Source organism: Myodes glareolus, chromosome 18, assembly GCF_982192425.1.
Source record: "Myodes glareolus chromosome 18, mMyoGla1.1, whole genome shotgun sequence".
Lineage (NCBI taxonomy): Eukaryota > Metazoa > Chordata > Mammalia > Rodentia > Cricetidae > Myodes > Myodes glareolus.
The window spans coordinates 44,811,642-44,839,491 of record NC_142043.1 but is presented as its reverse complement, the minus strand read 5'-3'; the positions used below and the strand labels follow the sequence as shown (position 1 = coordinate 44,839,491).

The 27,850-nt window shown below is 36.9% G+C and overlaps 1 protein-coding gene across 2 annotated transcripts in view; it reads right to left on the bottom strand.

Moving 5' to 3' along the window:
- Positions 1-27,850, bottom strand: part of LOC125411548 (E3 SUMO-protein ligase RanBP2) — a 56,066-nt gene that overhangs the window by 21,464 nt on the left and 6,752 nt on the right. For both annotated transcript variants that reach the window (XM_048451761.3, XM_048451762.3), the window contains exons 2-18: positions 27,246-27,313; positions 25,597-25,708; positions 24,030-24,182; positions 21,102-21,332; positions 20,646-20,791; positions 17,905-18,097; positions 15,341-15,428; positions 13,588-13,797; positions 11,592-11,773; positions 11,333-11,508; positions 11,054-11,177; positions 9,475-9,636; positions 9,149-9,286; positions 8,930-9,076; positions 7,593-7,772; positions 7,413-7,496; positions 3,378-3,513 (exon numbers count right to left, since the gene is read on the bottom strand). In XM_048451761.3, the coding sequence (XP_048307718.3) occupies positions 3,378-3,513; positions 7,413-7,496; positions 7,593-7,772; positions 8,930-9,076; positions 9,149-9,286; positions 9,475-9,636; positions 11,054-11,177; positions 11,333-11,508; positions 11,592-11,773; positions 13,588-13,797; positions 15,341-15,428; positions 17,905-18,097; positions 20,646-20,791; positions 21,102-21,332; positions 24,030-24,182; positions 25,597-25,708; positions 27,246-27,313 (2,530 nt within the window). The remainder of the gene's footprint in view (positions 1-3,377; positions 3,514-7,412; positions 7,497-7,592; positions 7,773-8,929; positions 9,077-9,148; positions 9,287-9,474; positions 9,637-11,053; positions 11,178-11,332; positions 11,509-11,591; positions 11,774-13,587; positions 13,798-15,340; positions 15,429-17,904; positions 18,098-20,645; positions 20,792-21,101; positions 21,333-24,029; positions 24,183-25,596; positions 25,709-27,245; positions 27,314-27,850) is intronic.

Genomic DNA, 27,850 nt, shown 5'->3' with positions numbered 1-27,850 from the left:
AACTGAAACTACTAAAAGGCACTTAAACTAAGTGGCAAAACAACAGTGTTGTGCTCACTCTGTTTTATGACAGCGTTACCAGAACTAAAAACCAAAAATCCTTTCATACTGTACACGAAGTAAAAACCTGGAAGTGTAGCCAAGTAATTCTGAAAAAGCAATAAAAACTGTAAGGAAAGTAAGCACTCCAAGTCGGAATTTGGAAACCTAATGGAATGGCTTGAGGGGACAGAACTATTCTAAGGAGGAAGAAACAGGCACCGAAGTTACAAGTTGGTAGACACAAGAATCTAAAAAAAGAAAAAAAAAACTACAGTAAGAAGCTAGAGACATGGCAGCTCACAACTGTCGACCACAAGCATTGCATGCCTATGGTGTACATGTACATGCAGGCAAAAGAATGCAACTCTGTCAGTGACTGGAGACTCGGTGGGACAAAAAAATATGAGAAACAAACAAACAAATAAAGCCAGTATATGAATAGACAATTCAGACAATATTCCAAAACGTGTTTCGGGGCTGAAAAGATGGTTCAGCAGTTAATTCACTGGCTGCTCATCCAGAAGGGTCAGATTGGATTTCCAGCACCCACATGGCAGCTCATAACGATAACTGCAGTCCCAGAGGATCTGCAGTCTTCTTCCAGTTTCAGGCACTAGGCACACGTGTGGTGCACAGATATACATGCAGACAAAATATTTACATGCATAAAACAAATATAAAAGTCTTAAAGACTGTGTATGTTTTTAAAGGGTGGTTAATCTTAATTTTTCGTTACATTGTTCAGTACTTCTGAGTAGATTTATTTGTTTTTACCTTCTAGGCATCTATTTTTTAAAAGACAACAAGAATTTCTCTGTATTATTTACTATGAACACAGGTGGATAAGCTTATGACCTTGCCAACAAGCAATTGAAGTTTTTAACTAAAATCAAGGATGTTCTAGCCAACGCAATTTGTCATTAAAAGAATAAGACAACGTGAATGTTTATAGGCTTATATGACACCAAAAAAGATCCTTTTTGCCTGTACACAGAAGAAATGGAAATAGTAACCAAAGAGATACCTAAGTAACTGCTGCACACAAAAACTAATAAACTCTAGAGGTCAGCCAGTCTATTTAATTCCCTACACAAGAGTTTTAAACAGGCAAGGTCTACCGTCTAAACACATACTTTCTATGTAATGTATGACACTAAGTTTACCTTCATGAAACCTTGCTAACACTGAGAAATCATTATGAGAAGAGAACAGAGAGAATTCTTTAAGTGTGAACCAGAACATGATGTGCTTATTCAAACTAGATCTTACACTAAACATCAATCCCATCAATCAGGCAGAGACATGAGAATCACTGTAAGTTTGAAGTCAGTTTTGAGCTACATCATGGGTTTTAGTCCAGTCTGGGCTACAAAGTAAGATGTTGCCAAAAAGAACAAAACAAAATAATCAATATACATTACAGTTCTAGTTAAGTAAGTTCTTGTCCAAATTTTTTGGTACCAAAGATATCAGAATATTTGCATATACATAAAGATATGTATATATCTTATATATACATATATCCTTTCTATCTTAAGGATAGAAAGCAAGTAATACCAAATTCATTCGTGTTTCATAAATTCATTCATTCATTCATTCAATTCAATTTGTTTCTGAGACAGGGCCACACTAAGCAGGCAAGACTGGCCTTAGACTTGTGATCTTCTTGCTTCAGCATCTTGAGTACTGGACTACAAGCATGCTTGCCACCATACCCTGCCTATATTTTCAGTGAATCTATATTTTGACAACATCCTCTCATATGAGTGTATTATGTAGGATTTTTCCACTTAGGACACCTTGTCAACACTCAAAAGCTACCACAAAAGTAAAAAAAAGAAAAAAAAAGCTAAACACAGTAGCTCATGCCTATTATCCCAGCACTTGGGAGGCGAAGCAGGCAGATCTCTGTGAGTTTGAGGCCAGCCTGGTCTACGAAGGAAGTTCCAGGACAGCCAGAGCTTTTACAAGAAACCTTGTCTCTCAAAAAACCAAAAAAAAAAGAAAACCAGAAAAAAAAAACAAAGAAAAAAGAAAGAAAGACCTACCATACTATTAAGTTTCAGATTTCAGAATATGAATACCATGAGTAATCTGTTAGGTAAGAGATCTACTTTTATTATTGCTGACCACCTGGGGGCGCTGTATCATGCTGGCAAGTTAGGGATAAAAATATCAATCTATCAGTAACTAGCTGTATAATAAGTGATAATGGATAAACTAATCCTTCTAAAATCATTTCCTCATCTATAAAACTAAAATTATCAATGGTATTTACACACTGTTACTGTGATAAAATTATATACAAAATGTACTTTTGCACATAACCAACCCATTACACAGTAAAAAAAAAATGACATTGCCATACATATCTGCACACACACAGATGCTCAAGGTAATTATGTGAAACAAATATCAACTCCATAGTTTAGGAGTTAAATTATATAGCTAAAATATAAGACAAATCTTTAAAAGGAACTTATTATGGAGCCAGCTGTGGGGGGGAATATGTCTATAATCTTAGCACTTGGGTAGAAGAGGCAGGTAAAAGAATTTAAATGAATGAAATGAGTTTGAGGCCATCCTGGAACTACAGTGAGTTCCAGACCATCCAGAATTGAATAATAAAACTCTACCTCAATAGACAGATTGAGCAATTGATTAGAAAGATAAATAGATAGACAGATAGATAGATAAATAGATAAGTAAATAAATGAATAAATAGATAAATAGCAAGAGAGCAGCTCATTATGGGTTTCCCGGTGAATAATCACATTTCAAAATAAGGGCTGGAGAATGACTCAGCCATAAAAGGCTAGGCTCACAATGAAAATTAATTAATTACCTTCCTGTCTCTCTAAACACCATCAAAATAACTCAAGAGGTTTAAGTTCTTATTTATTAGGCACCATCTCAATACCTAACAATATTGCTCAACATGTTTCAAATTATGAAACATTTCACAGATTAGCTACAATGTATATAAAAAAAATTCTAAAACATTCCTTGAGATTTAATATATATGGAGTTAGGTAAGATTTGTTTTGTTTCTGACTGGACTTATAAAATTTCAGTATTCTAAATATAGAGTTTGAACAAACATGTAAGTAAACATATATTGGAATGTACAAAACCACAGACAAGTTAAATTCACAAGTTACCTATTTAAATCTTGGGGGAGGAGGGAACTGAGCTGGGGGTACAGCTCAGAGATAGAACATCTATCTAGCAAGCATGCAGCTTCATGCTGAAATCTCAGTACTATAAAAAAAGGGAAAAAATTTTAAAAGGGTAATATTTTATTGGATGTAGGGGTTGTTCGGTTGCCAGCTTACCTGTTAGCGGAGCCCCGTGAAAAGTTTGTGAGCCCTGGTACCCATCAGGAGCTGGGTCTTGTCCATAATGTTCTGGAGGCCAGCGATGAGGGGAGGCAGAGTTATTACTATTTAATTTCAATTCCTGCATTTCTTTCTATTTAAAGAAAATAAAAGGAAAAGTTAAACATTTAAGTATATAATACTAGGAACAGGCTCAGCAAACACTTTGCTGGGGGGGGCTGGAGAGATGGCTCAGCAGCAGTTAAGAGCACTGGCTTCTCTTCCAGAGGTCCTGAGTTCAATTCCCAGCAACCACATGGTGGCTCACAACCATCTGTAATGAGATCTGGCGCCCTCCACTGGTGTGCGAGCATGCATGGAGGCAGAATGTTATATACATAATAAATAAATAAATCTTAAAAAAAAATTGCTGGCATGGTTTAGAATATACTCGCCACTGGAATCTAGGTACTAAGAACATGGTTCTTTAATGTGTTAAAATTTGTCTACTCGGGGTCTGGAGAAATGGCTCAGCGGTTAAGAGCACTGACTGCTCTTCCAGAGGACCAGGGTTCAATGCCCAGCACCACATGGCAGATCACAACGGTCTGAAAATCCAGTTCCAGGGGATCTGACCTTCACACCAATGAACATAAAATAAAGATAAATAAATCATAAAACAAATTTTTAAAAAGATTTAAAAAAAAAATTTGTCTACTCTAATTTTTCACTTTAACTCTATCCCAAAGAACTAATTCCCTAAATCTTATTTAATTTCAATTCCATACTTAACTTACATTAATCTCCACTAAATTTAGTCTCACTAAAACACTTAAGATACTCATAAAACTTAAGATAAATAAATTTCTTTTTCTGATAACCACTGTCCTCAAGCTCTCGAGCCCTACTCAGCTCTAAGATCTCCTCCGTGTACGCTCTGTTCTTCTCATCCTCTGGACTAATTAGCACTGAAGGTCACCTCTCAACACTTAACCACGTGGGGGGTGAGAACAAACTTCCAAGGTAATGACAAATTACTCACAGCAACTGAAAATGTATCATGTATACACTCTTGGTCATACCATGTCGTTAGTAAACAAGAGAACTAATACACCTCAAATTAGACAGACACAGATATCAAACCTCAAATAGACAGGCACAGATTAGATAGATGCAGGAAAAAAAATAGAACTGATACCTGATCCTCCAAAATGTTTTCATACTAACTCTCTCCTACCAGACAAGATGGCAGACACACCACTGCCTTCTACATAGCTATCTTACCCAACCCAACCCCAGAAATTACAAAATTTCCTCTTGCAATTCTAACCAATGATTTTTTTTTCTTTTGTTATTTTGTTTTTTGAGACAGGGTTTCTCTGTGTAGCCCTGCCTGTCCTCAAACTCACTTTGTACACCAGGCTGGTCTCAAACTCAGAGATCAACCTGCCTCTGCTCCCAAATGCTGGGATTAAAATAGACAAGAAAAAACATCATCTGTTTTGTTTTTCCCAAGAAATAAAGAAATAGTATCAGATGACAGGTCAATTTTGAAAACAGCATCAAAATTCTCTGCCTAGGTATCTAACCAATTTATAACAATTGAGATCATTAAAAAAAAAACAAAAAAAACAAACAAAACCCTAGTATTATCTGCTCTCTTATTCTAGAAATGCTTAAGTGGAGTGGTAGCTCACATATATAATCCCAGCTTGAGGGAAAGCGAGCAGGAAAACTACAAATTTGAGACCTTCCTATACTATATTTATGTCTCAAATACATAAACAGCTGAGTAAATACAAGTGTTTCAATTATTTCCTTACCTCTATTTTCAATTTAAGAATAGTCCCCACTCATCTACCTACTCAGCTCTGTCTAGATGCTGCACATGTACAAATTTAAAAAATAAAACTATAGGAAATGACTGATATCTGGCCCATAGTTCTGAACTTCATCTACAATCTAACCCTAACTGTTAATATTAAAAGAATTTGGGAGACTGTCTTCCACTACCCTGGCAGAGGCAGCCACTCTTCTGAACTCCTCCTTCCCAAATAAATCTTTCTCAAAAGAGGGGAAAAACAAAAAAAGATATTTGGGAGGATGACTCCATAAGTGCCTATTGCACAAGCATCAAGATCTGAGTTCAGACTTCAGTGCCCACATAAAAGCTGGGCCTGCGAGTGTGAACAAAAATCCCAGCACTAAAGTGAAGACAGGTGACTTCCCAGAGCTCACTGACCAACCAACCTAGTCAACAAGTGAACTCCAGATTCAGCGACAATAAAACAAGGCAGAAATCAACATGAGACAACAGAGGTCAGCCTCTGTGGCCTCGACAAGGACCCACTGCATGACACATACAAAAAACATTTTTCAAAGAACCAGAAGATAGGTGGGGCAGTGGTGACATATGCCTTTAATCCCAGCACTCAGGAGGCAGAGGTAGGCAGATCCCTGTGAGTTTGAGGCCAGACAGGTCTACAGAGCAAGTTCCAGAGCAGGCTCCAAAAAGGCCACAGAAAAACCCGCCTCAAAAGAACAAAAACAAAAACAAAAAACGAAAAAACAGAAGATGTGATGACAACTGGTTTCAACATATCTCAAGCTTTACAGAAAAATAAATCAGACAACGATAAGAAATCAGGACTTGGAAATGGCTCAGTGGTTGAGATCACTGATGGTTCTTCCAGGACATGGGTTCAATACCAGCAACCACATGGCAGCTCACAACTGTTTGTTAACTATAGTTTCAGGGGATCTGAAACCCTCACACAGATACACATGCAGGCAAAACACCAACGAACATAAATCACATATTTTTTAAAAAGTAAGAAATCCAATTGTGGGCTGGAGAGATGGCTCAGAGGTTAAGAGCACTGGCTGCTCTTCCAGAGGTCCTGAGTTCAATTCCTAGCAAACATACGGTGGCTCACAACCATCTATAATGAGATTTGGTACCCTCTTCTGGTTTGCAAACACTATATGGAATAAATAAACAAATCTTTTAAAAAATCTAATTGTTCAATAATTAACAACTAGAGTCAGAGTTGTGCATAGTACCCAGTTTTACAGCTGACCAACCAGCACTCCACTACATTTCCACGGCACATAACACGGAATGACTGAAACCTGTATACTGAAACTATAATGTGTTATCCTGGTTCGTGTAGCACTTAATAATTGTACAAACTCAAAATTCTGTCACTTAACCAGTTTTCAAAGCTGAATAGTGCTGATTATACATACCATAATAATCACCACATAGCAAAATGTCCTCAATATAACATCAGATATAGAAATAATTTAGTTCTTACCCAAAAAGCATCAGGAAAAAAAATCTGTATTTATAATTCTAAAAATTAAGTCCCCTTAAATGCTACACCACAATTAAACCATTCATATAAAAGCATTTAAACAGAAAATAATTATGTTCAGACAATTTTTAAATTCCTAGTGATAAAGCTGACATACTTTAACATAGCCACACCGAGAAAAGAATCAAGAGAAAAGGTATGACAGCGCACAGCAGTACACGTCAGTCACACAGAGATAACAGGAATCATACCGTTTTAGATAAAAGGTTTTACCCTCATCTCATATGAAAATAGATGTCTAAGTAATTTAGAAAATATGGTTAAGAGTGAAGAGGGATGTAACACAAAACAGGATATATAATTGATCCCTACAGAGTAGGGTAAGGGCATTTTGATCAACTGTAAGAAAGTAATGAACCAAGAAAAACCAAACCAAAAAAAGGAAAAAAAGCAAAGGGAAGGGGAAGGGAAAGGAAAAGAAAGGAAACAAAACAAAACAAAACAAAAAACTAGGCATGGAGGGCTGAGGAGTAGTGGTGCACACCTTTAATCCTAGTACTTGGGAGGCAGGAGCAGGCAGATCTCTATGAGTTCAAGCCCAGCCTGGGCTACAGAGTGAGTGGAGGACTACACAGAGAAATCCTATAGGTGGACAGGGCTTGGAAGGAGAGTTAGGAAATGATCAGAGCGAAAAAGCATAGCATAAGAGTTACATTTAGTCAAATTAAGTGGTTACCTTAATGGCCTCGACTTGCTGGCAGATCATTTTTAGTAAAGAATTTTGATCTTCTGCCCATCGAGGTGGTGTTTTTGGAGAATACTAAACATACAAATATACACACAAATAATGTTAACAGTGTTTATGACATTTAGAAAAGAACATCACAAAACAGTAATTTCTTTCTTTCCTACTTGCCTTGTAACTTTTACTTGGTGACAGAGAATATTTGGTAGGAGACGGTGTAGAGTGTTTTATCTCTGAATCTGCATTTCGCAAGCAACCATTTCTATAAAGAGTACCTCCTTCACTGTAGTCTTCAAGTTCCTGCATAACTGAGTTCAGCATCTCTTTTACAGACTCAAGGGGAACAGGCAACTAAAAACAAAAGGTTTAGTTTGCAAAAATATGCCAAAATAAAAACTTAGGAAATAAAGGATTCTAATTTATTAAACTGTTTGCACTTTCCTCTCTTCTTAGTTTATTTGAGACAGAATCTCACCTTGTAGCCCAAGGTACACTTGAATTCTCAGTCCTGCCTCAGCATTTTGTAAAAACTACATGTGGGCACCACAGGACATCTTAACAAGCAGTTTAATACATGTTAAGTTATAAACACATTGTAGAATCTAACGTCTAAGAAGCTTCTAGAATCTCTGTAAGTCAAAGTGATGAAGAAAAGTGAACTTAGGATGCTTTTCCATATGGACAAAGTTACCGATTCTTCTAAGATATTTTGAATAGAGTGAAATATAGATGCTGAAATGCACCAGATAATATAAACCCTAATCTAAGAGCAGCAATGTTAATAAACAAAACACTCAGAAGGAAGGCTAAACATGAAAACCGTATGAGTGTGAACTGCTAACAACTCAAAGAAACAAGGAAAAATACTCTGGTTTCACATCACCAAAATTCTTAAAGAGCTAGTCCTCAAGTTATTATATTTAATTACATGCCAAAAATGACAAAATTACTGTCTATTTTAGAAACTAGTATGTATTTAGATACTGAAGTTTGATGTTTTTTGGGTGTGTGTTGTTCATATTCACACATGCATGTGCTAAAATCTGTGCACACATGTGCATGTGTGAGTCAGGGTAATATCAAATATTTTCTTTGATTACTATCTCTACCTTGCATACCAAAGGATGGTCTCTCGCAGAACCTGGAGCTTCGGCTGGTCTAACTAGCAACCTTACTCAAGGGATCGCCTATCATGGCCTCCTGAGAACTGGAATTACAAATGGGGTGGGTCATGGCAACCTGAAATCTCCTGTGTGCTGGGTAGTCATTCTTGGACCCTCGCACTTGTACAACTATCTTCCTAACCCCAACTGACAAGTTTTTGTTGTTGTTATTTTTCAAAGAGATACCAAACCTAAGATAAAGTGAAGAATCAACACACATTCACGCTATACACAAGCCCCTGGTACATCTAATGTCAGGGATATTGAAAGATTTAAGAGTTACCAAAATATAAAACCTGGGCAGTTATCAATAATACTAAATTACAGAAACAACCAACAACTTACTTTCTGAACCACAGAAATATTTGAATCACTGTCATCTAAAATCTTTATCAGGTAGTCCCTCGTCTTTCTCAGGTAATTTTTGCATTCTTCTTGTTCTTCAGGAGACAGGGCATCATTTTCAATGTCTTCAGCTTTCCTGTGAAAAATCTACACAAGATACATTTAGATTTTCAAAGCAAACAAACAAACAAAACGAAATTCAATTCTCACATCACTTACCAGTGCAAGATTCCAATAAGAAACTACATTTTTAATAGATTCAAAAGCAGTCATAGCATCTTCTATATTTCCATTAACAGCATCCAATATAGCAAAGGTTATGTGTGCATCTTCTTCATAGTCTCCAATTTCAGATGCCTAAGAACATTTGGAACTGTTACTTAAACGGCTTCCAACCCACATGCTTTCCAGATTAAAATTTTTGTCAGTTTCATGATTTAGGAAGCACCACTATCATTAAATAACAAGGCAATTTGCTGAAGTAGTTATTATCTGTATGTATATAAATTACATATGCAATAAATTTATTAAGAGTTCATTATTACCTGGATATCCACACTATGGAAATGTTTAAACAGAGGATCTATAGGTTCAGGGATGCTATTCTTCTTTCTGATCATCTTCAACAATGGTAAAACTTTCTTCCAATAATGAACACTTCTGCCTATGTATTCCCGTTGATCATAAAAAGAATTAAGACTGCTGCCCTAAAAGAGACAGTCAAAATTCCAAAACTTCACAAGTAGTTTAGAGAAATGACAAAAATTTCAAATCAAAATGAAATGGAACATCAAAAAAGTTACTGCCTCTACTTGTTGTGGAATGTTATTTTAACTAGACAAAGATGTGCTACATTTGTTTATATTGCTAAATTACTTTAACTATGTGAAGATGTGCTACATTTGTTTCTGCTGCCTTTGTTAACAACATAAAAGATACGTTACCATTTGTTTAATTATGTAAAGATGTTTATGCTGCCTTTGTTAACGTAAAGATGTTACACTTGTTTAATTATGTGCAAATATGTTACACTTGTTTCATCGTGACTGTCCAGGGCATTTGGTCTAATAAAGAGCTTAACCCACAGCAGCTAGGCAGAAACAGGATGGATGAGATTGGCCGGCAGAGAGCATAAGTAGGAGAAATCTAGGCTCAGAGAGAAAACGTAGGATACACATAGGGCCAGAAACAAGTAGGCAGTTGTCAGCCAGTTAGACACGACAAGTAGTCAAAGTTATACAGAAAAGAAAAGGTAAAAAGCTCCAGGCAAAAAGTAGACTTAAAAAAAAAAAAGAAAAAGAAAGAAAGAAAGAAAGAAAGGTTATTTTAAGATAAAAGAGTTAGCCAGAAATGAGGCTAAGCTAAGCCAAGCATTCAAAACTAGAATAAGTCTCCATGTCATGATTTGGTAGCTGGTTGGTGACCCAAAAGAAAAAGTCTAGTACATTTACTAATGAGTCGGCCCAGTCTACTTTTGAGAGTTGCCATTTTTAAAAGTGAACATGGTGATACACAACTGTAATCTTGGTACTTGGGATGCAGAGGTAACTGGATTAGTAGTTCAAGGTCTTCCTTGGCCACATAAAGCCAGTCAAGGCTATGTGAGATCCTGTTCAATCCTCTCTGAAACAAAACCTGCCATTTTTAGATAACCAAATCTGCCCGTGAAAGTAACACTTCGGTCAGAAAGCTAAACATCTACTTCTAATCTGGTACATTACACATACTAAGTAGCAGGCAATATTTTACTCATCACATTACTTAATGTGTAAGTACATTAACTTTATTATGGAAAAAGATTTTTGTTTAAGGCAATGATTTTTTTTCTGTTGGGTTGGTTGATTGGCTGGGTGGTTGGTTGGTTTTTTTGAGACAGCGTTTTTCTGCATAATAGCCCTGGCTGTTCTAGCGCTCAATTTGTATATGAGGATGGCCTTGAACTCACAGAGATCTGCCTGCCTCTGCCTCCGGAGGTAAGGGAGGTAAGGGAGGTAAGGGAGGTAAGGGAGGGAGGGAGGGAGGGAGGGAGGGAGGGAGGGAGGGAGGGAAGGAAGGAAGGAAGGAAGGAAGGAAGGAAGGAAGGAAGGAAGGAAGGAAGACAGACACACACTTCATTGCACTCACTGTTTTCTGAAGACACTGTGCCCAATGCACAAGTAGAGCAGGTTGAAGGCCATGTTTTTCCTGGCCTCTCAGAGTGTTTATTTCACGCTGCACAAGAAGTCGCAATTTTGCTGACGTTCCAGGTCTAAAAAAGTTTAATAGAACTACTTTAAAGAAATACAGCTCAACACTTACCAAATATGCTGTCATATGACAAATAAAACCTTCACATGAATTAATTAAATCCCCAGTAAAACCCAGGCCATAAGTTAAAAGAATCATTATTGTTTTACTACTCACACTGCCTTTCTGTGAATCAGAGTACAAACTGCATCCCACCAGGATTTCTGTCTTTCTGTACAAAGCTGTCTGCAGACAGGAAGTGGCAAACACAGTGGATGATACGAAGTGTGATGAGAATTACATTTCTCCTTTAACTGTAAATGACTGGTATATATAACTCCAAGTAAAAATACCTGTTTCAATTTTAAAAAATGGCGAGTTAGAAAAACAAATTACAAACACTCAAAATATTTAATCAATTATAATCATTGCTTACTTCAAGATCTAAAATACATATTGATTCAGGTGCATTTGTTTCAAGCCTTGAAGTTTCCTGAGGCAAATGATGAAAGAGCTGTTTTAGCCATTTTCTAATTGCTGGTAAGACAGGAAGTGAATTCCACTGTAAGCCAAGCCAGGTAAGGTGCTGGAGACTACCATTATGTGCTCGAATGGCACCTGAAACAAAGGGGAAAAACTGACCATGTACATTTTCTTTGGGTCTTTAGTTTGCCAAAATAAACAATTAGTCTAACATTAAACTTAATTACAAACTGCTGTTTCAAAACAGAGAACTAGATATAGCAAAATTTCACATTCTTATAAAATGCATTACACTTTATAAAATTTTGTTTGATTTGCTTTGGATTAAGACAAGGGTTTCTGTTATAGCCCCAGCTGTCCTGGAACTTACTCTGTGGCCTCGATCCACTTGCCTCTGCCTCCTGAGTGCTGGGATTAAAGGAGTCTGCCACTATACCCAGCTACACTTTATAAATTTTAATAAGAAAAGGTAAATAAGAAATTTCCAGGCTGGGGAGGTGGCTCAGAGGTTGAGAGCATTGCCTGCTCTTCCAAAGGTCCTGAGTTCAATTCCCAGTAACCACATGGTGGCTCACAACCATCTGTAATGGGGTCTGGTGCCCATTTCTGGCCTGCAGGCATACACACAGACAGAATATTGTATACATAATAAATAAATAAATATAAAAAAAGAAATTTCCATGCCATCTGAGAAAATAAGAGTCATGAGTCAATCAATCAATCATTTTTAAAAACAATAAAAGAACCCTGACAAAACAAGTAAATAATTCCTACATAATAAAAATTTGGAAAGATGTTCCTTTCATTAAGAAGTCATTAAGTAACAATTAAATACCATTATATTAACTTATGAGCATAGCAAAAAGCATTTTTTCATCTACAAGAAATGTAATACTGAAAAAGTTATGGGCTTCTGGAAGTAAAGAGAACCCAAGTTTTCCAGAAATGCTAGCATTATAGCAATCTGCAAGAGACAAAGGTAGTAAGTACTTTTCTATCTCAGTAATTTCAGTTTTAGGAATCTCCAAGGAATTAATTTTAAACCATATTCTATCTCATATACCATCTACTAATACAGCTCTCTCACATGCTTCCCTTTGTGATCATCACTGCATATCTACAAGGATGAAGTACTTCAGGTTATATAATGTTTACTAAAAAGGTAGAACCTTTTCAGTAAAAGGTCAGAAAAATAGGTTATCTACTGGTACAACGAGAAAAGGCTAATAGCACAACTGTCCACATGGGCATTCATCCCAGCAAGGTGACTGTCACTGGACTAAAAGTTAGACAAAGATTACCAAATAAATAAATAAATAAATAAATAAAAAATCCTAGAACATAAAGCCAAATCTCGGCAAGTAGAAAAAAGACAAGGGACAAAAACAATTGGGAAAACGCAGGAAAAGAAAAACATTACATACAACTTTCATTAAAACATGGTAAAATGATGCCAGACATGGTAGTGAACAACTTTAATCTCAGCACTTGGGAAACAGAGGCAGGTGGATCTCTATGAGTGTGAGGCCATCACTGTCTACATAGCTAATTCTAGGCCAGACCAAGCAAGGTTACTAGTGAGATTGTGTCTCAAAACAAAAAGATCCTATTTAAATAAAAAAAGTTCTCAGTATTATTATATTACTTTAGTAGTACAAAAAACACACTGACTACTGAATGGTTCAAAGTACATAGCAAAAATACATATATGTGTGTGTATGTGTATATATACATATATGGATACATACATACAGGATAGAAAATACACAAAAGCAGCAAGAAATATATAATATAAAGAAAAAGTAAGTATCATCCATACACAGACTCTTTAACTTCCACCTCCTGCCAAAATAAACCTGGGAAGAATTCAAAAAAATATTAAGACCATGAGCCTTCCAGGTATAAATGGATTACAATGAAGAGCATTTCCTTTGAAACGTACAACTTACCAGTATCATATCTAGCCAAGTCATCAGGGTCTGGTACTTGTCCATTAAGGTTTCCAATAGCATCATTACCAAGGAAAGATCTATCCTTGGATGATGGACTGGAAAACAGGGCATCACAGAGAGCAGACTGGCCACTTTTATTAGCAAAAGATTCCACAACCTCCTTTAAAAAGTCTTGCTTGCCATGACTTAAATTTAACAACATGTGCCCTGAAAAACAATTTTTTTACATCATTTTATGATGAAAAACCAATTTAATTTGCTCACATTTCTTAATCATTTCACTGAAACACCCAAGAAGAAAATAACACAATTATCAGACCTCATCTTCCTACTCCCAAATCACAGCTGGTCAACAAAAATGGTACTTTATAGAAAACAATCAAAATAAAGGTTTCACAGTAGTATCTGTGACTACGTAATAAAGTAAAACAAAAGGGGGGAGACAAAATGTATTAAAAATGCTGAAGCAATTTGCATTTTAGAAAAGTATAGGATTTAAGTGTCCCTCAGACAACAGCTCTGGCCTGATACAACAGCTCTGGCCTGATGTAATCACGGCTAGAACCACCTTCTCAGACTCCTGCTGTTTTGAAACAGTTTTAAGGCAGTGCCCATTTCCAGCTCTACTGATAGAAATTTCTTATTCTGTAATTTTGGAGTTAACGACGTGTTTCAAGAGCTGGAGAGAATGCTCAGTGTTTAAGAGCACTGGCTGCTCTTCCCTGGAGTTCAGTTCCCAGCAGACAGGCTGGTTCACAACTGTAATGGGATCTGATGCCCTCTTCTGCCATGCAGGCATGCATACAGATAGAGCACTGATACACATAAAATAAATACATTAAGTTTTTTAAAAAGGATTTGTTTCAAGCCACTAACTGAATTAAGAACTAATACATACTATACCATGGGTGGACCTTGAAAATCATACTATGGGAAAAATACAGTCACAACCTCCCATCATCTTATATCATTCCATTTAGGCAATTAAAGACTATCCCTAAAGTCCAGTGTTTACAAGGAATGATGTTAAATGGCCAGTAAATGATATCTGGCTACAGAAATGATTTCACACATTAAAGATGGATGCTCTCGCATCTACACAGACAAGGTATCACCACTAGGAAGCAAAGTTAAGTAGGTTCTAATTGGTTTTTCTTGTTGTTTTGTTTCAAGATAGGGTTTCTCTGTGTAACAGTCTTGGCTGTCCTTGAACTCTCCTTGTAGACCAGGTTGGCCTCTGCCTCCCAAGTGCTGGGATTGCAGGCATATGCTACCACTGCCTAACCTAAGTAGGTTCTAATTTAAAATGCAATGGGGATTGGGAATTTAGCTCCATGACAGAGTGCTTGCCTATCCAGTACCATGTCCCAGGTTCAGTTCTCACTCACCTCCCCCATGTAGCGATTTGGCTGTGTTTTTTTCCTAATCCCTGCCATACTACCTTTACCTAATATGGCAAATATAAAAGGAATTATGAAAGATTATCTCTGAATACTAGAAAGACCTTAAGTAAAGGAGACTAATAAAAGTTCAGATCTTAGTGTAGCAAGATGTTTCAGCTATTAAGGACACTTGTCACCAAGGACCTGAGTTCAAACCCCAGAACCCACATGGTAAAGAGAGATCATTTCCTGAGTGATGTACAATGAGTGAGTACATGCACAACTCAACTCAAACAACACACTCAAACACAACCATTTTTAAGTTTTTAACCGTTGTAAGATTTAATCAGTTAAAATTTTATTGTTACCTGACTGGCTAAGTCGATCATGGGCCATCGTTTCCAGTAGATTTTGTCCAGCTTCTCCTTTTATTAATTTAACCTTTGGTCTTGGAATCTGACAATTTTAAAATAAAAATTCAATGATATCCCTATTTCCAACAGTCTGATGTTCTTTTCCATACTACTTTTTAAAAATGGCCAGTTAATAATTATACTTAATTGGACAACAGCTGACAAGGAAGAAATTTATGTACTCTAAGAAAAAGTACAAAGATTACTTATGCTTATATTGGGGAGTAGCAGATATAGCAGAAGAATCTGCTGTGAGTTCAAGGCCTGTCTGGGCTACACATGGTCTTTCAGGCAAATCAGAGCTATAAAAGATCTTGTCAAACACCTACAATCCACTGAATGTGGAGAAGTGGAGCTGGTACCTAACTAGAGCCTTTGCCCCTACGGACTAGTATTGACAATACTGGGAAGATACTCTTCACATTAAAAGGAGAAAGGTAAACACCAAACCAACCACACCCTTTCATCTACTATGGTCGACTTGCCTGCAAGATTCACTTGCTTGTGAAATAGTGGTATAAAGCTTGTGGAAGTAACCAGTCAATAACTGATTTGACTTAAGGCCCACTCCATGAAATGGACCCATGCCCAATGCTGCTTGGGTAACCAAAAACCTGAGATTAAACAGGCCAGTGACCTATGGAAAAACCATATACTACAATTGTTCTGCTAAAGGAATGTTGCGATAAAATGACTCCTAACGTCTTGCTATACTATTTTCTTACATGGCTTAACTAACATCAGAGCAGCTTTCTCCTGTAGCAGACAAAAACAAACACATAGACCCACAGACAGACAATATGCAGAATGAAAGACCTTGAAACAAAACAGATGTCTCCATCAAATCCCACCCCTCAGGACTCAGGGAACACTGTACAAGAGGGGACAGAAGGAGTTTAAGAGTGGGGGGGGGGGGGGAGATAGAGGACACCTAGGAATCAAAGTCTTCTAGACACAGCAGGGCTGGTGCACATATGAACTCTAGACGCTGTGACACATGCAAGGAGCTGTATGGGTCTGTACCACATGGGGTGCTAGACTTGAGAGTGGACAAACATCCCATTCCTGACTCAGAAGCTATCTCCAATTGACTTACATTTACTTGCAAATGAAATATTCATTTCCTCAAAGGGAGTCTCAATGGAGAAACAAACAACTTTTCCCCCCAATACCAGATAAGGTTTCTCTGTGTAGCCCTGGCTGACCTGGAACTCAGTCTGTAGACAGGCTGACTTCTAACTCAAGAAATCTGCCTGCCTCTGCCTCCTGAGTGTTGGGATTAAAGGTATGAGCCGCTACCGCCACTACCATCCAGCAAAACAAACCACTCTTAAGGATAGGCTGCATGCCCAGCAGTAGGCACAAAATGAACTCAAGGACGTCTTTGGAGGTTATTTGTCTTGTAATATTAAGTCAGGGTAGTTTTATGTTTCTTTTTTCTGCCTTACAGGTCCTTTGCATTTGGGATTTTTGAGATTCCTAAGTGTTTAAACATGTGTCTCTATATCTATACATGCTTCTTGTGCTCTTTCTTTGACTCTTTTTCATTTGGTTTTATCATATTCCAATTTGTTTGTTTTTGTTTATCTTACTATTTATTACTCCTTAGATACCCACTTGTTTTCTAACAAAGAAAAAATGTGTCGATCAAGATGGGAAGGAAGATAGGGAGGAGTAGGAAGAGGGGAAACTGTAATATGAATATATTATATGAAAAATACTTTCTATAAAAGAAAAAAGATCCTGTCAAAAAAAAGGGACAGAGATGGAGAGAGGAAGGGCAGGGGAGAGGAGAGAAGGCAGAGAGGGAGAAGGAGAGAAGGAAGATAGGAGCAAAAGGGGGAGGGAATTTGTGAGGGAGAGGGGGCAGAAAGAGGAAGATATGGGAGGGGAAAGATGGAGGTGGAAAAGAGGGAGGTAGAAAACGAGAAGAGGGAAAAAAGAGGAAGTGTGAGGGAGGAGGGGAGGGGAGGATATTCGTCCTATATATAACTTTTTAGATCAACTTGACCCACATTTAATATTTTCATCTTTAGTTACTGGAGAGATGATTCAACAGTTAAGGCCACTGGCTGTTATTCCAGAGGATCTGAATTCAATTTTCAACATCCATATGGCAGCTCTCAACTGTCTGTAACTCTAGTTCCAAGGACTGACACCCTCATACACATACATATGTAAGTAAAACACCAATGCACATGAAATAAAATAATAATAATAAATAAAAATTATCTTTAATATTATATTCCCAAATATGGCCAAATTTATAGATCAAACTCTTCAAAATGATCTCCAAATAAATGAACCCAATAAATACTGTCCACAAGAATGTATCCATACCTGTTTCACCAGCCTAAACAATATGCTCACCTTGCTTTAGTTATTCAATCTGACTTTTATCTTAACTTTAACACAGTGTTTATTCACATATTTTTATTATTCACTGGGACACACCTCTATGAGAAAAACAATAAAGTCTTTCTGAAATGACACTGCACCTCAAACTGAAAAGGGCTTACCTGAAAAGCTATGAGATAGCACAATGCAGCCAGCTCAGAGAGAGCTCGCCACTGGATGTCACTGTGCTGACCCATCTTCAAAAGTAGAGAGCCAACATGCATGTAGAAATGTCCTTTCGTTTCTAGGAAAGTAGCTGACAGCTCATCACTTCCACCCACAGAAGATTTCACAGACAGAAGAGCACTATCAAAACTGTAAGATTAAAAGAGTAAACAGGTACTCTATACCTACCACACTACAATTAGTCAGTTTTATAATTTAATTCAAAACAAAATTACTAAGGCTATTTTAAACCACACCTTCCACATTCACACTATTACCCTTCATAGATGAAGCACACTAGAGGATAACCACAGATCAAACACTAGTGGGAATTTTCATCCAGCAGTTACAATACTTCAATCTTAAACATACTCTACAATGATATCCTACTGCAAAATAGTTATTAATCACAAAAAAATATCAATCAAATTAAAACAGCAGATAAAATGTGAATATTTAATGGTAAATGAGGACAACACAGTTCAGAAATTATTTTTATTTTACATTCTATTTAACATTTTGAAATCTAATAATCAATCTTTAGAAGTCTGCCACTGTGTGAAGGATTACTGTTATCCTAAGTATTACGGCTTATCATAAGAAATCAGAGCAACAGATTTTTTAACAAACAAGGTCTGAATATTTCTATGAGTTCTCAAAGACCTCTTAAGGGGAATCCCTGAGTTTAAACCTATTTTTGTAGTAATACTAAGAAACAGGAAATACTTTGTGCCCTTTATACTCAGTTTCTCACACATACATAAATGAATTTTATAGACTTCAGATGAAACATACAGAATGACATAGTTGAGAATCTACTTGTGTTCAATTGAGACAGATGCTACAAAAATGTAAAATAATGCCTCATTTTCTCAAGTTTTATTAAGAAACTCTTGCTTTTCACAAACATTGTTATTGTTATAAGCTTATTTGTTTTCAAGAATTAAGTATTTTTCAGCAACCCTTTACTTTCAGAGTTTTGGGGGGGGGGTTGTATTCTTTCTTTTTTTAAAAAAAGAGGGTTTCTCTGCAATGACCTGTCCTGGAATTTGCTCTGTAGACCAGGCTGGCCTCAAACTCAGGGATCTGCCTGCTTCTGCCTCCCAATCCACAAAAACCCAACAATCCTTTACATTTTGGTTTTTATTTCTTTATTTTCTTTTCTTTTCTTTCTTTTTTTTTTTTTTTTTTTTTTTTTTGGCTTTTTGAGATAAGGGTTTCTCTGCATACCCCTGGCTGTCCTGGAACTCAGTCTGTTCTTAGTTTGGCTGGCCTCAAACTAAGAAACCTGCCTAACTCTGCATCCCTAGTGCTGGAACTAAAGGCATGCACCACCACCATCTAGCCAATCCTCTACTTTCAAAGGCAAGCAGTGGTCCATATTTGGCCCATAAACTCCTAACAGCACTTGTCCTTATACAAATCTGAGTGATGCTCATATTATATGAAATTTTAATAAAAAATAAAAAAATGAAAAGAGCACACCTTTATTCCTAGCACTTGGGAGGCAGAGGCAGGCAGATCTCTGTGACTTCTAAGTCAGTCTGGTCTATAGAGCGAGTTCCAAAACAACCAGGGCTGTTACACAGAGAAACCCTGTTTCCAACAAAACAAAACAAACAAACAAACAAAAAAGTTTATTCATTATATTTGAATTACTTTGCTTCTAAGCCAAATGTTTTCTGAAATAGAAGTGATGCTAAATGCTTATACTAGCAAATCCGAACCTAGTCACTGAACAAAAAAAGAACTTTGTTACATGATTTTTACTCAAAATTACCACGTTAAAAATAAAATGGGGGGGGCTGAAGAGATGGCTCAGAGGTTAAGAGCACTGGGTGCTCTTCCAGAGGTCCTGAGTTCAATTCCCACAACAACCACATGGTGGCTCACACCATCTATGGTGAACTCTGGTGCCCTCTTCTGTCATGCAGGCATACATGCAGGCAGAACACTGTATATATAATAAATAAATGAATAAAATAATAAAAAAGAATTTTAAAAAAATGTGGTCAGGCAGTGGTGGTGCTGTCTTTAATCCCAGCACTCAAGAAGCAAAGGCAAGCATATCTCTGTGAGTTCAAGGCCAGCCTGGTTTACAGAGTACGTTCCAGGAGAGGTTCCAAAGCAACACAGAGAAACCCTGTCTCAAAAAAACAAATAAATAAATCAAAATAGATAAATACATTAAATTAAATCAAATGTGATACTCCAGAACATTCAATTTAATGTCAAACTATTAATCGTGCCAAAAGAGAATATTAAACCAGAAGGCTAATTTTCAGAGAGGTACTGTAAGAATTTTCTAGGGAGGGCAATACAGGTCAAAGGGCAAAGGCATTTATATCCAAGCCTGGTGAGTTCATTCCCTGGGACCCACAAAAATGGAAGGGGCAGAACTAAATCCTGTAAATTATCCCCAACCTCCACACTTGCACTATGGCATATGACACCACATATATAAGAAAACGTAATTTTTAAATTACAAAAAAAGTTCCCTAAAAATAAGTTGTATAGAATTATATAGCATTTTCATAAAAGTATATTCTCAAGTGTTTTACTGTATGAGCACAGGTAAACTAGAGGAATGTTAATGATGTAAACAAACCTAGAGCAATTACTACAAAAAAAAAAGGAAATCTGTCATTTGGCCAAGTGTGTTCACGCGCACACTTACACTCTCTCAACAGCAACATACCTTTCCAGCAGCTCTCTGCTCTCCTGCACATCTCTGGCAGAAAGTGTAAGGAGCACAAGGTTAGCATACGCTAGAAGTAAGTCCTTACTGGTTGTTCTCCAAGTACTTTTATCGGAATCCAAACACTGCAGAGACTCCAAATATTCCTATTGTTTTAGAAAAACAATAAATCTTTATAAATCTTTAACAGATTTAAAAAAACTGACCACTGTATGCCTATAAAATCTTTGGTTCATTATTATTACAACTGAAAATGGCAATTTTTACACTGGCCTTATAAATAAATACCAAATATACAGAGACACACACACACATTTATTCTCCCAATCTATCCAAAGTTTCATTTTATAGTTGTGCTATATTGATGAAAGAAATTTAAATGTTAAGAACACTTAAATATGAAGGAACGTACAGTACCTAGGCATCTAGGAAAGGAGACAAATAGCTTTCACCTACCTTAAGAGTCTGTACAACACAGGAATTCCATTCTAAACTTGAACGTAGAGTTATGTTCTTCTCTGCCTCATGGCAGTGGGCCACAGCATCCTTCAATCTTTTATTTGAACGGTACAGCTCTACTAGTCGAATATTCACATGAACATCATCAGGTCTTGCATAAAGTTCCGACTGAATCAAGTCAAAAAGTTTATTCCATCCATCTTCACCTTTACAATCTAAAAGCTGTTCCTATTTGGGAGAAAAGTCATTAAATGTTGAGTAATACTGATACAATTTTAGAAAAGCCATAGGTTCATGCACAACCTTTGACTATGTCTAGCTCTAAAAAAGTTCTAGTGCATAGGTATCACTCCACATAAACTATTAGCACCTTCAGTTATTTCCAGATGTTAACAACTTCGTGTGCAAAGCAGCACTTAGCTACCAAAGTACCTGTGATTGTCCATGTTCACCTCAGAGACTTTAGTAAGACTATTATGCTTCACACCCCTGTACACCTGTTACAACCTACACAATCAACCCTTACCACCAGCATCCTCACCTGCATACCCTGCAGCTCACAGAATGTGTGACTCAATCACGTAAGACCAATGTCTCACACTGTTCTGCTACCCTCATCATCTACTAGTTTCCCCTCTTGAAACTAAATGAACAGTGAGTATTCCCACATCATGAGAGCCCCCAGCAGCTCTTCACAACAGCTCCCTCTCATAGTCTACACACAGAAGGAATTTACTGTTTTTTTGCTTCCCACTATACCTCCAAATCACATGTTCTCCCATACTTTTTCTAATTCTAGGGGGGAGTGACTTTTTCATCCCTAACAATTACCTTTATAATTAGCAAATAGGTAGTAGCTTAGTTACTCAGTTCTTTAATCATCTCATACAACGTTCAGACATCTGTCATTGATACAAGTCTTCCAAGCCTATTAATTTGATCACAGCGCTCTGACCATGTGTTTGCCAGTTCACTCAACACCTCAGCGCCACGCCTGTACTTCTCCACTCTGAGGAGCTCTTTCAGTACACTCACACTGCCAAGCTTTAATTATCCACAACACATGGGTTTACTTTCTTCTCCATCAAGCTAAAATGTAGTAATTCTTAATATTCTACATTACTGCTTGTTTACAAAAATCCCTTCACCTAATTCCCTCTACCTTTCCTACGAGGATCCCTATACCATTCTCTCTGTGCTGACATAAACAGGTGAACAACTGGAGATAGGGCACACTGGAATTTAGGAAATTTCAAATTCAGGCTGATTTGACTTTCAAGATCTCACGCCTCAAGCTAGTATTACCTAAAATGAAGTATCATTTTACTTCTAATAAATGCATATTCTCCACTCCCTAAAAGGACCACATATTGCTTCAACGCTGATGTTGAAGTCAACCCTATAGCCTTGACTTACCCTTCACTAAGAAAACTGAAGCTATCCTGATGTATAAATTCTATTTACTTTACCTACATACTTATCTTCTACCTTTGCCTTACAAACACCTCCAGTAGCCATCTATACATTTCCTAACCTCCTCCATCAATCTCTCTCTTTCTGGGTCACTTCCAAAAACTTATGGTTGGCTTCTTTTAATCTGCAAAAAAAAAGCCTGGCCTTTGATTATACATGAAATACTATTAAAAACAGAAAAATTTTTAAAAAGACCATTATATCTCTTTCAAAATAAGTTAATTGCTAAAACCTCTAAAGAAACATGTATGTATTGGCCAGGCATATTGACACACACTTTTAATCCAGCACTCAGGAGGCAGAAGCAAATGGATCTGAGGCAAGCCTGGTCTACAATGTGAGTGGAACAGCTAAAGCTACAGAGAGAAAACCTGTCTTGGGGGTGGGGGAAATTACACACACACACACACACACACACACGTATAATAGCATTAAAAGAAACAAGCTAAAAATAAATATACATTTATAGTTAATTTAATATTGTACAATGTATGCATTTATCTATATATGAAATATTTTCTCCGAAAGAGTTACTTAGTGACTTGCATTTTACTCAGTAAAAAATAACAAGAAGTACAACTTTAATCCTAGTACTCTATAGGCTAAGGCAGGAGGACCATGAGTTTGGGGCCAGTCTAGGATATGGAGATATATATATATATATAAAAGCAAGACTGTCAAAAACAAACAAATGTAACAGTCAAAGCTGGATATGACAACAAGAAAAAACCCAAAACCATACAAAGTAACATTAAGAATTTTTAAACATTTTTAGTAATTATTCTGAATAAACTGTGTTTTTATTTTCTGTTTGAGAGCCTCACACTTACAGTTTTTAGAGCACATCTATTTCTATTACTCTGAGACAGGGTTTCATTATACAGCCTTGACTGACTTGAAACTTGCTATGTTATACCAGGCTGGGCTTAGAATCATAGAGATCTACATTCCTCTGCTTCCCAAGTGCTTAGATTAAATATATGCACTACTATGACAGGCTTGAACATACTTTTTTCTAGTTGTTTTAAGCTTTCAATCCATAAATAAATATCTAACAATGAAAATTTTATGCCAGTTTCATTTACACCTTAGCTACATGCACGCAAGTACATGTATGTGTATACACACACACACACACACACACACACACACCCCTTACCTGCACTGGTCACAAAATGATACAATCTCATAGCAACTACATTGCACTGAATTATGAAACTATAAAATCACTAAAATATTATTCTAGAATAATAACTGAGGTATCATTTGTAAAGTATTACACTGCCTAGTAAGCCAACATTCAGAAAGGTTTTACAAGAATTATTTAAAGATTTTTAAAGAAAATATGAATGTACTATATTTGCTATTGACAAGGATTTATGCTTTAAAAGCACTAAAAATGATGATATCTGAGTTTTCTCCTTCCATATGTTGGAAGGGTCATGACTTTACCTTCAGCTTATAGACGGCAGGACTTCCTGGGAAAAGTTTGGCTGCTCTTTCAACCCAGTATTTTGCTCTTCCATCAGTCACGTCATTTTTACAAAGCAATTCTGCAATTTTTAACACAAGATCTTTCTGTGTTGGGTTTAATTCCACTGAACGCTGATATCAGAAAAATACCAAAAACAGAAATTATAAAGTGAACGTAAGTGTAAGTATATACAATTACCTAAAAAATTACTACTCATATTAAATTTTATCTTCCAATTTTTCAAAGACTTTTTTTTTTGGGTTGGAGGGGTGTTTCAAGACAGCGTTTCTCTGTAGCTTTGGAGCCTGTCCTGGAACTAGCTCTTGTAGACCAGGCTGGCCTTGAACTCACAGAGATCTGTCTGCCTCTGCCTCCCAAGTGCTGGGACTTAAAGGCGTGTGCCACCACCACCCGGCTTTTTCAAAGATTTTTTTAAATTATTTTAATTTTATGCATGTGTTCCTGTGTGTGCACATATGCAAAAATATGAATGAAGATACTCAAGAAGGCCAAAAGTGGCTGTCATATTCCCTAGAAACTGACTTACAGGCTTTAAAGTAGTTAAAGCCACCAATATTTTTTGTGGAGTAGTTGTGATCTCAGATACCTTTCATCTCAGCACTCAGGAGACAAAGGCTAGAGTATCTCTATGAGCTTGAGGCCAGCCTAGTCTACACAGCAAGTTCTAGGCACCCAGAACTATATAAAATGCCCTCAAAAAACCAAACCTAACAAAAACAGAAACAAATTGTTGTGACTATAAATCATATAAATTTTGCATAGCTTAGGTAAATTTTTAAAAATGCATGAGGTTATTATCTCTGACCATTTTCAGGTTTTACTTAGTTCCACTTTTACTTATTTTGTTTCCAGGGGTGTAGGTGCTCCTGTGCATGGTCAACCAGCTGAAGTCACAGGACAGCTCCCTCCTTCCACCTTGTAGATTGCAGGAACCAAACTCACCTGGTCAGGCTCAGGCGCCTTTACCAGGCTACACTACATTTTATGTGTTTTAAATATTCAAAATTTTAGCCCAATGGTGGTGGCGCAAGCCTTTAACCCCAACACTAGGGAGGCAGAGACAGGTGGATCTCTGTGAGTTCAAGGCCACCCTGGCCTAAGAGGGACAGACTTCAAAGCAACTGAGAAAACCTGTCTCCAAAAAAAATTAAAATTTTAAATATGTTCCAAACTAAGCCATTTAATAGTATTAATGCTTATTATACTACATTGATAAAATTAATATGAATTATTTATTACAAACCACAGGCATCACCTGTATGGCTATGCAAAGGTTATACTTTTTTTAAAAATATGTACAGGTTTTTAGTCTACATGTATGTCTGTGTACTGTGTGTGTGTGACTGGTACCCAAGGAGGCCAGAGGAGGACATCAGATTCCTTGGAAGTAGAATTACAAATGGCTGTAAGCCACCACATAGGTGCTGGGTTGAAACCCCGTTCCTCTGGAAGATGAGCCCAAACTCTTCATTGATGAGCCGTCTCTCCAGCCTCACAGAGGCTGTACTTTAATCCTATAATTACCTTATAACATTCAACAGCTTTGTCTGTATTTTCTTCAGCTTCATAAAGAAGACCCAAAAATCTGTGGGCTTTAGGGTCCCTCTCTTGCACATTAATATATGTAGAAATGTATCTGTTTGAAAATCAAGAGTTATCGATTAAACATGTTTTAAAATATAGAACTAAACTTCAGATCACTAAACTTATGACTCTATTGAAATATTGACAGAAGAGTGCATCGTAAACCAAGCACCCACCAATTCTTCTACTGTTAGTCAGTCATTAGCTACCGTATTTATTTAACACGGACTACCAAAATATCCACTGCAAAGTAGCTAGCAATCACACAGAGATAACAACACATTTACTCAATTTCACTGTTTCACTCAAGATGTATTTACTTGTCCTTGGCAAGAGCAGCTGAGTACTCTTAATCACTAGTCATCTCTCCAGCCCCTTATTTTACTGAAAGTGCTACATTTGCCAAATGATTTTTCTTCTGCTACCTACAAGAAATGAATGCATAAATTGTTTTTTACTTCCTGATCATATTAAGTAAACCACTAAAAAGTTTCGCATAAGCAATGATTATAATCAGCAAACTGCAATGAAAAATTTTTAAGTGAGAATTTAAATACTAAAAATGTTTCCCAAACCAAGAGAATATATTTACCTTTTAAACAAGAAAATAATCTCTAAGTACTATACTCAGCTAAATTTGAACAGCAAAAAAATGTCTTGACTACCCAAACAAAACTAATTCTCTTCTGTTCCCATCCTGAACTTGGGAGGAAGTGTGTCTACTGCGGTATATGCATGGGAGTCAGAGGACTACCTTCAGAAGCTGGCTCCAGGGGTCTAGCTCAGGTCCATCAGGCTGGTGATGAGCGAGCGCCTTTGCGCACTGAGACATCTCACCAGCCCCTAGTTTCTATGTCTTGTATCAAGCAATATTAAATCAAGTAACAACAAAAATAAGGTATCTTCTAGATTCATTAACAATGTGAGAGAAATAGACCAAACACGAAAACTAAGAAAAACTCTCATATTAACAAGAACAACAGTTAACAGACTCAGATGTAGCCAACAGAAGTTATCACTGCTTCCCTTTCCTTCTGGGGAAGAGGCTGCTAGGGATATACCCAGAGGCCCTCATACATAAAATTCTCTAAAGAACTGTCCTAAGAAAACCTGGGTTATAGCCTTTCTCACTAGCAGTCCCCTGGTCCCATCACTGCTTTTGATAATCTGTCTCCCTTTGAACTTCCTCCTCTAAGCTACTGTGAGTAAGGAAATAAAAACCAGCCAGTTTCTTGTCTTGTTCATAAGAAAGCAACTACTGAGGTTGTTAGGTTGGCTGTTCCCTGGCCAGCATTTTATGAAGTCAGTGTTTGCTGCTTCTTAACTAACCAGAAAGAAATTTACACACAGGAATGATCTCTTTCATTCTACACAAGGGCAATTTTAGAAACAGTGTTTTAAGACAAATAATTTCTGTACTAGATATAAACAAAAGCCAGTAAGAAATACTCTGAGAAGCTCAATCTAACAAATGTCTGAGAGTGATAAATCCCTTATTCCAGGATACACTTAAATAAAAATGTATTCTTTAGCAGTTCTTCCTATTACAAGAATGGAAAATTGAAACCTATTTCCAGGTTGGTACTTACTTTTTAGCAAGATCATATTCTTTAGCTTCATAGTACAGCTTTGCAAAATAGAATCCTTTCATTGACTTCTAAAAAAGAATTGAGAGGTTTTACTGTTTATATTTTGAAATACCACACAACTTTTTCAAAGGACAAAAATGCCCTAACAAGTATAATATTAACTTTTCTATATGAAAAGAAAAAAATGAGCTGAGCGAAGGTGGCGCTCACCTTTAATCCCAGCACTCAGGAGGCAGAGGCAGGTGGATCTCTGTGAGTTCGATGCCAGCCTGGTCTACAAGAGCTAGTTCCAAGACAGGCTCCAAAACTACAGAAAAACCTTTTCTTGGGGGAAAAAAAAAACAACAACAACAAAAGAAAAGTAAAATGGTACCTGAACATACATATCCTAAGAGTTAATGAATGGTTCCAAATTTTATAAATTTCATAAAAAATAAATTCAATAGTTAAAACGGGCATCAGAAGTTACAATTCAAGGCAGGTGAAGTAGTTCACACCTGCAGTCCCAAACACTCAGGAACTGGAAATAAAGTTCAAGACCATCCTAAGCTCAAAACCAGCTTGAGTTACAACACACACACACACACACACACACACACATGAAA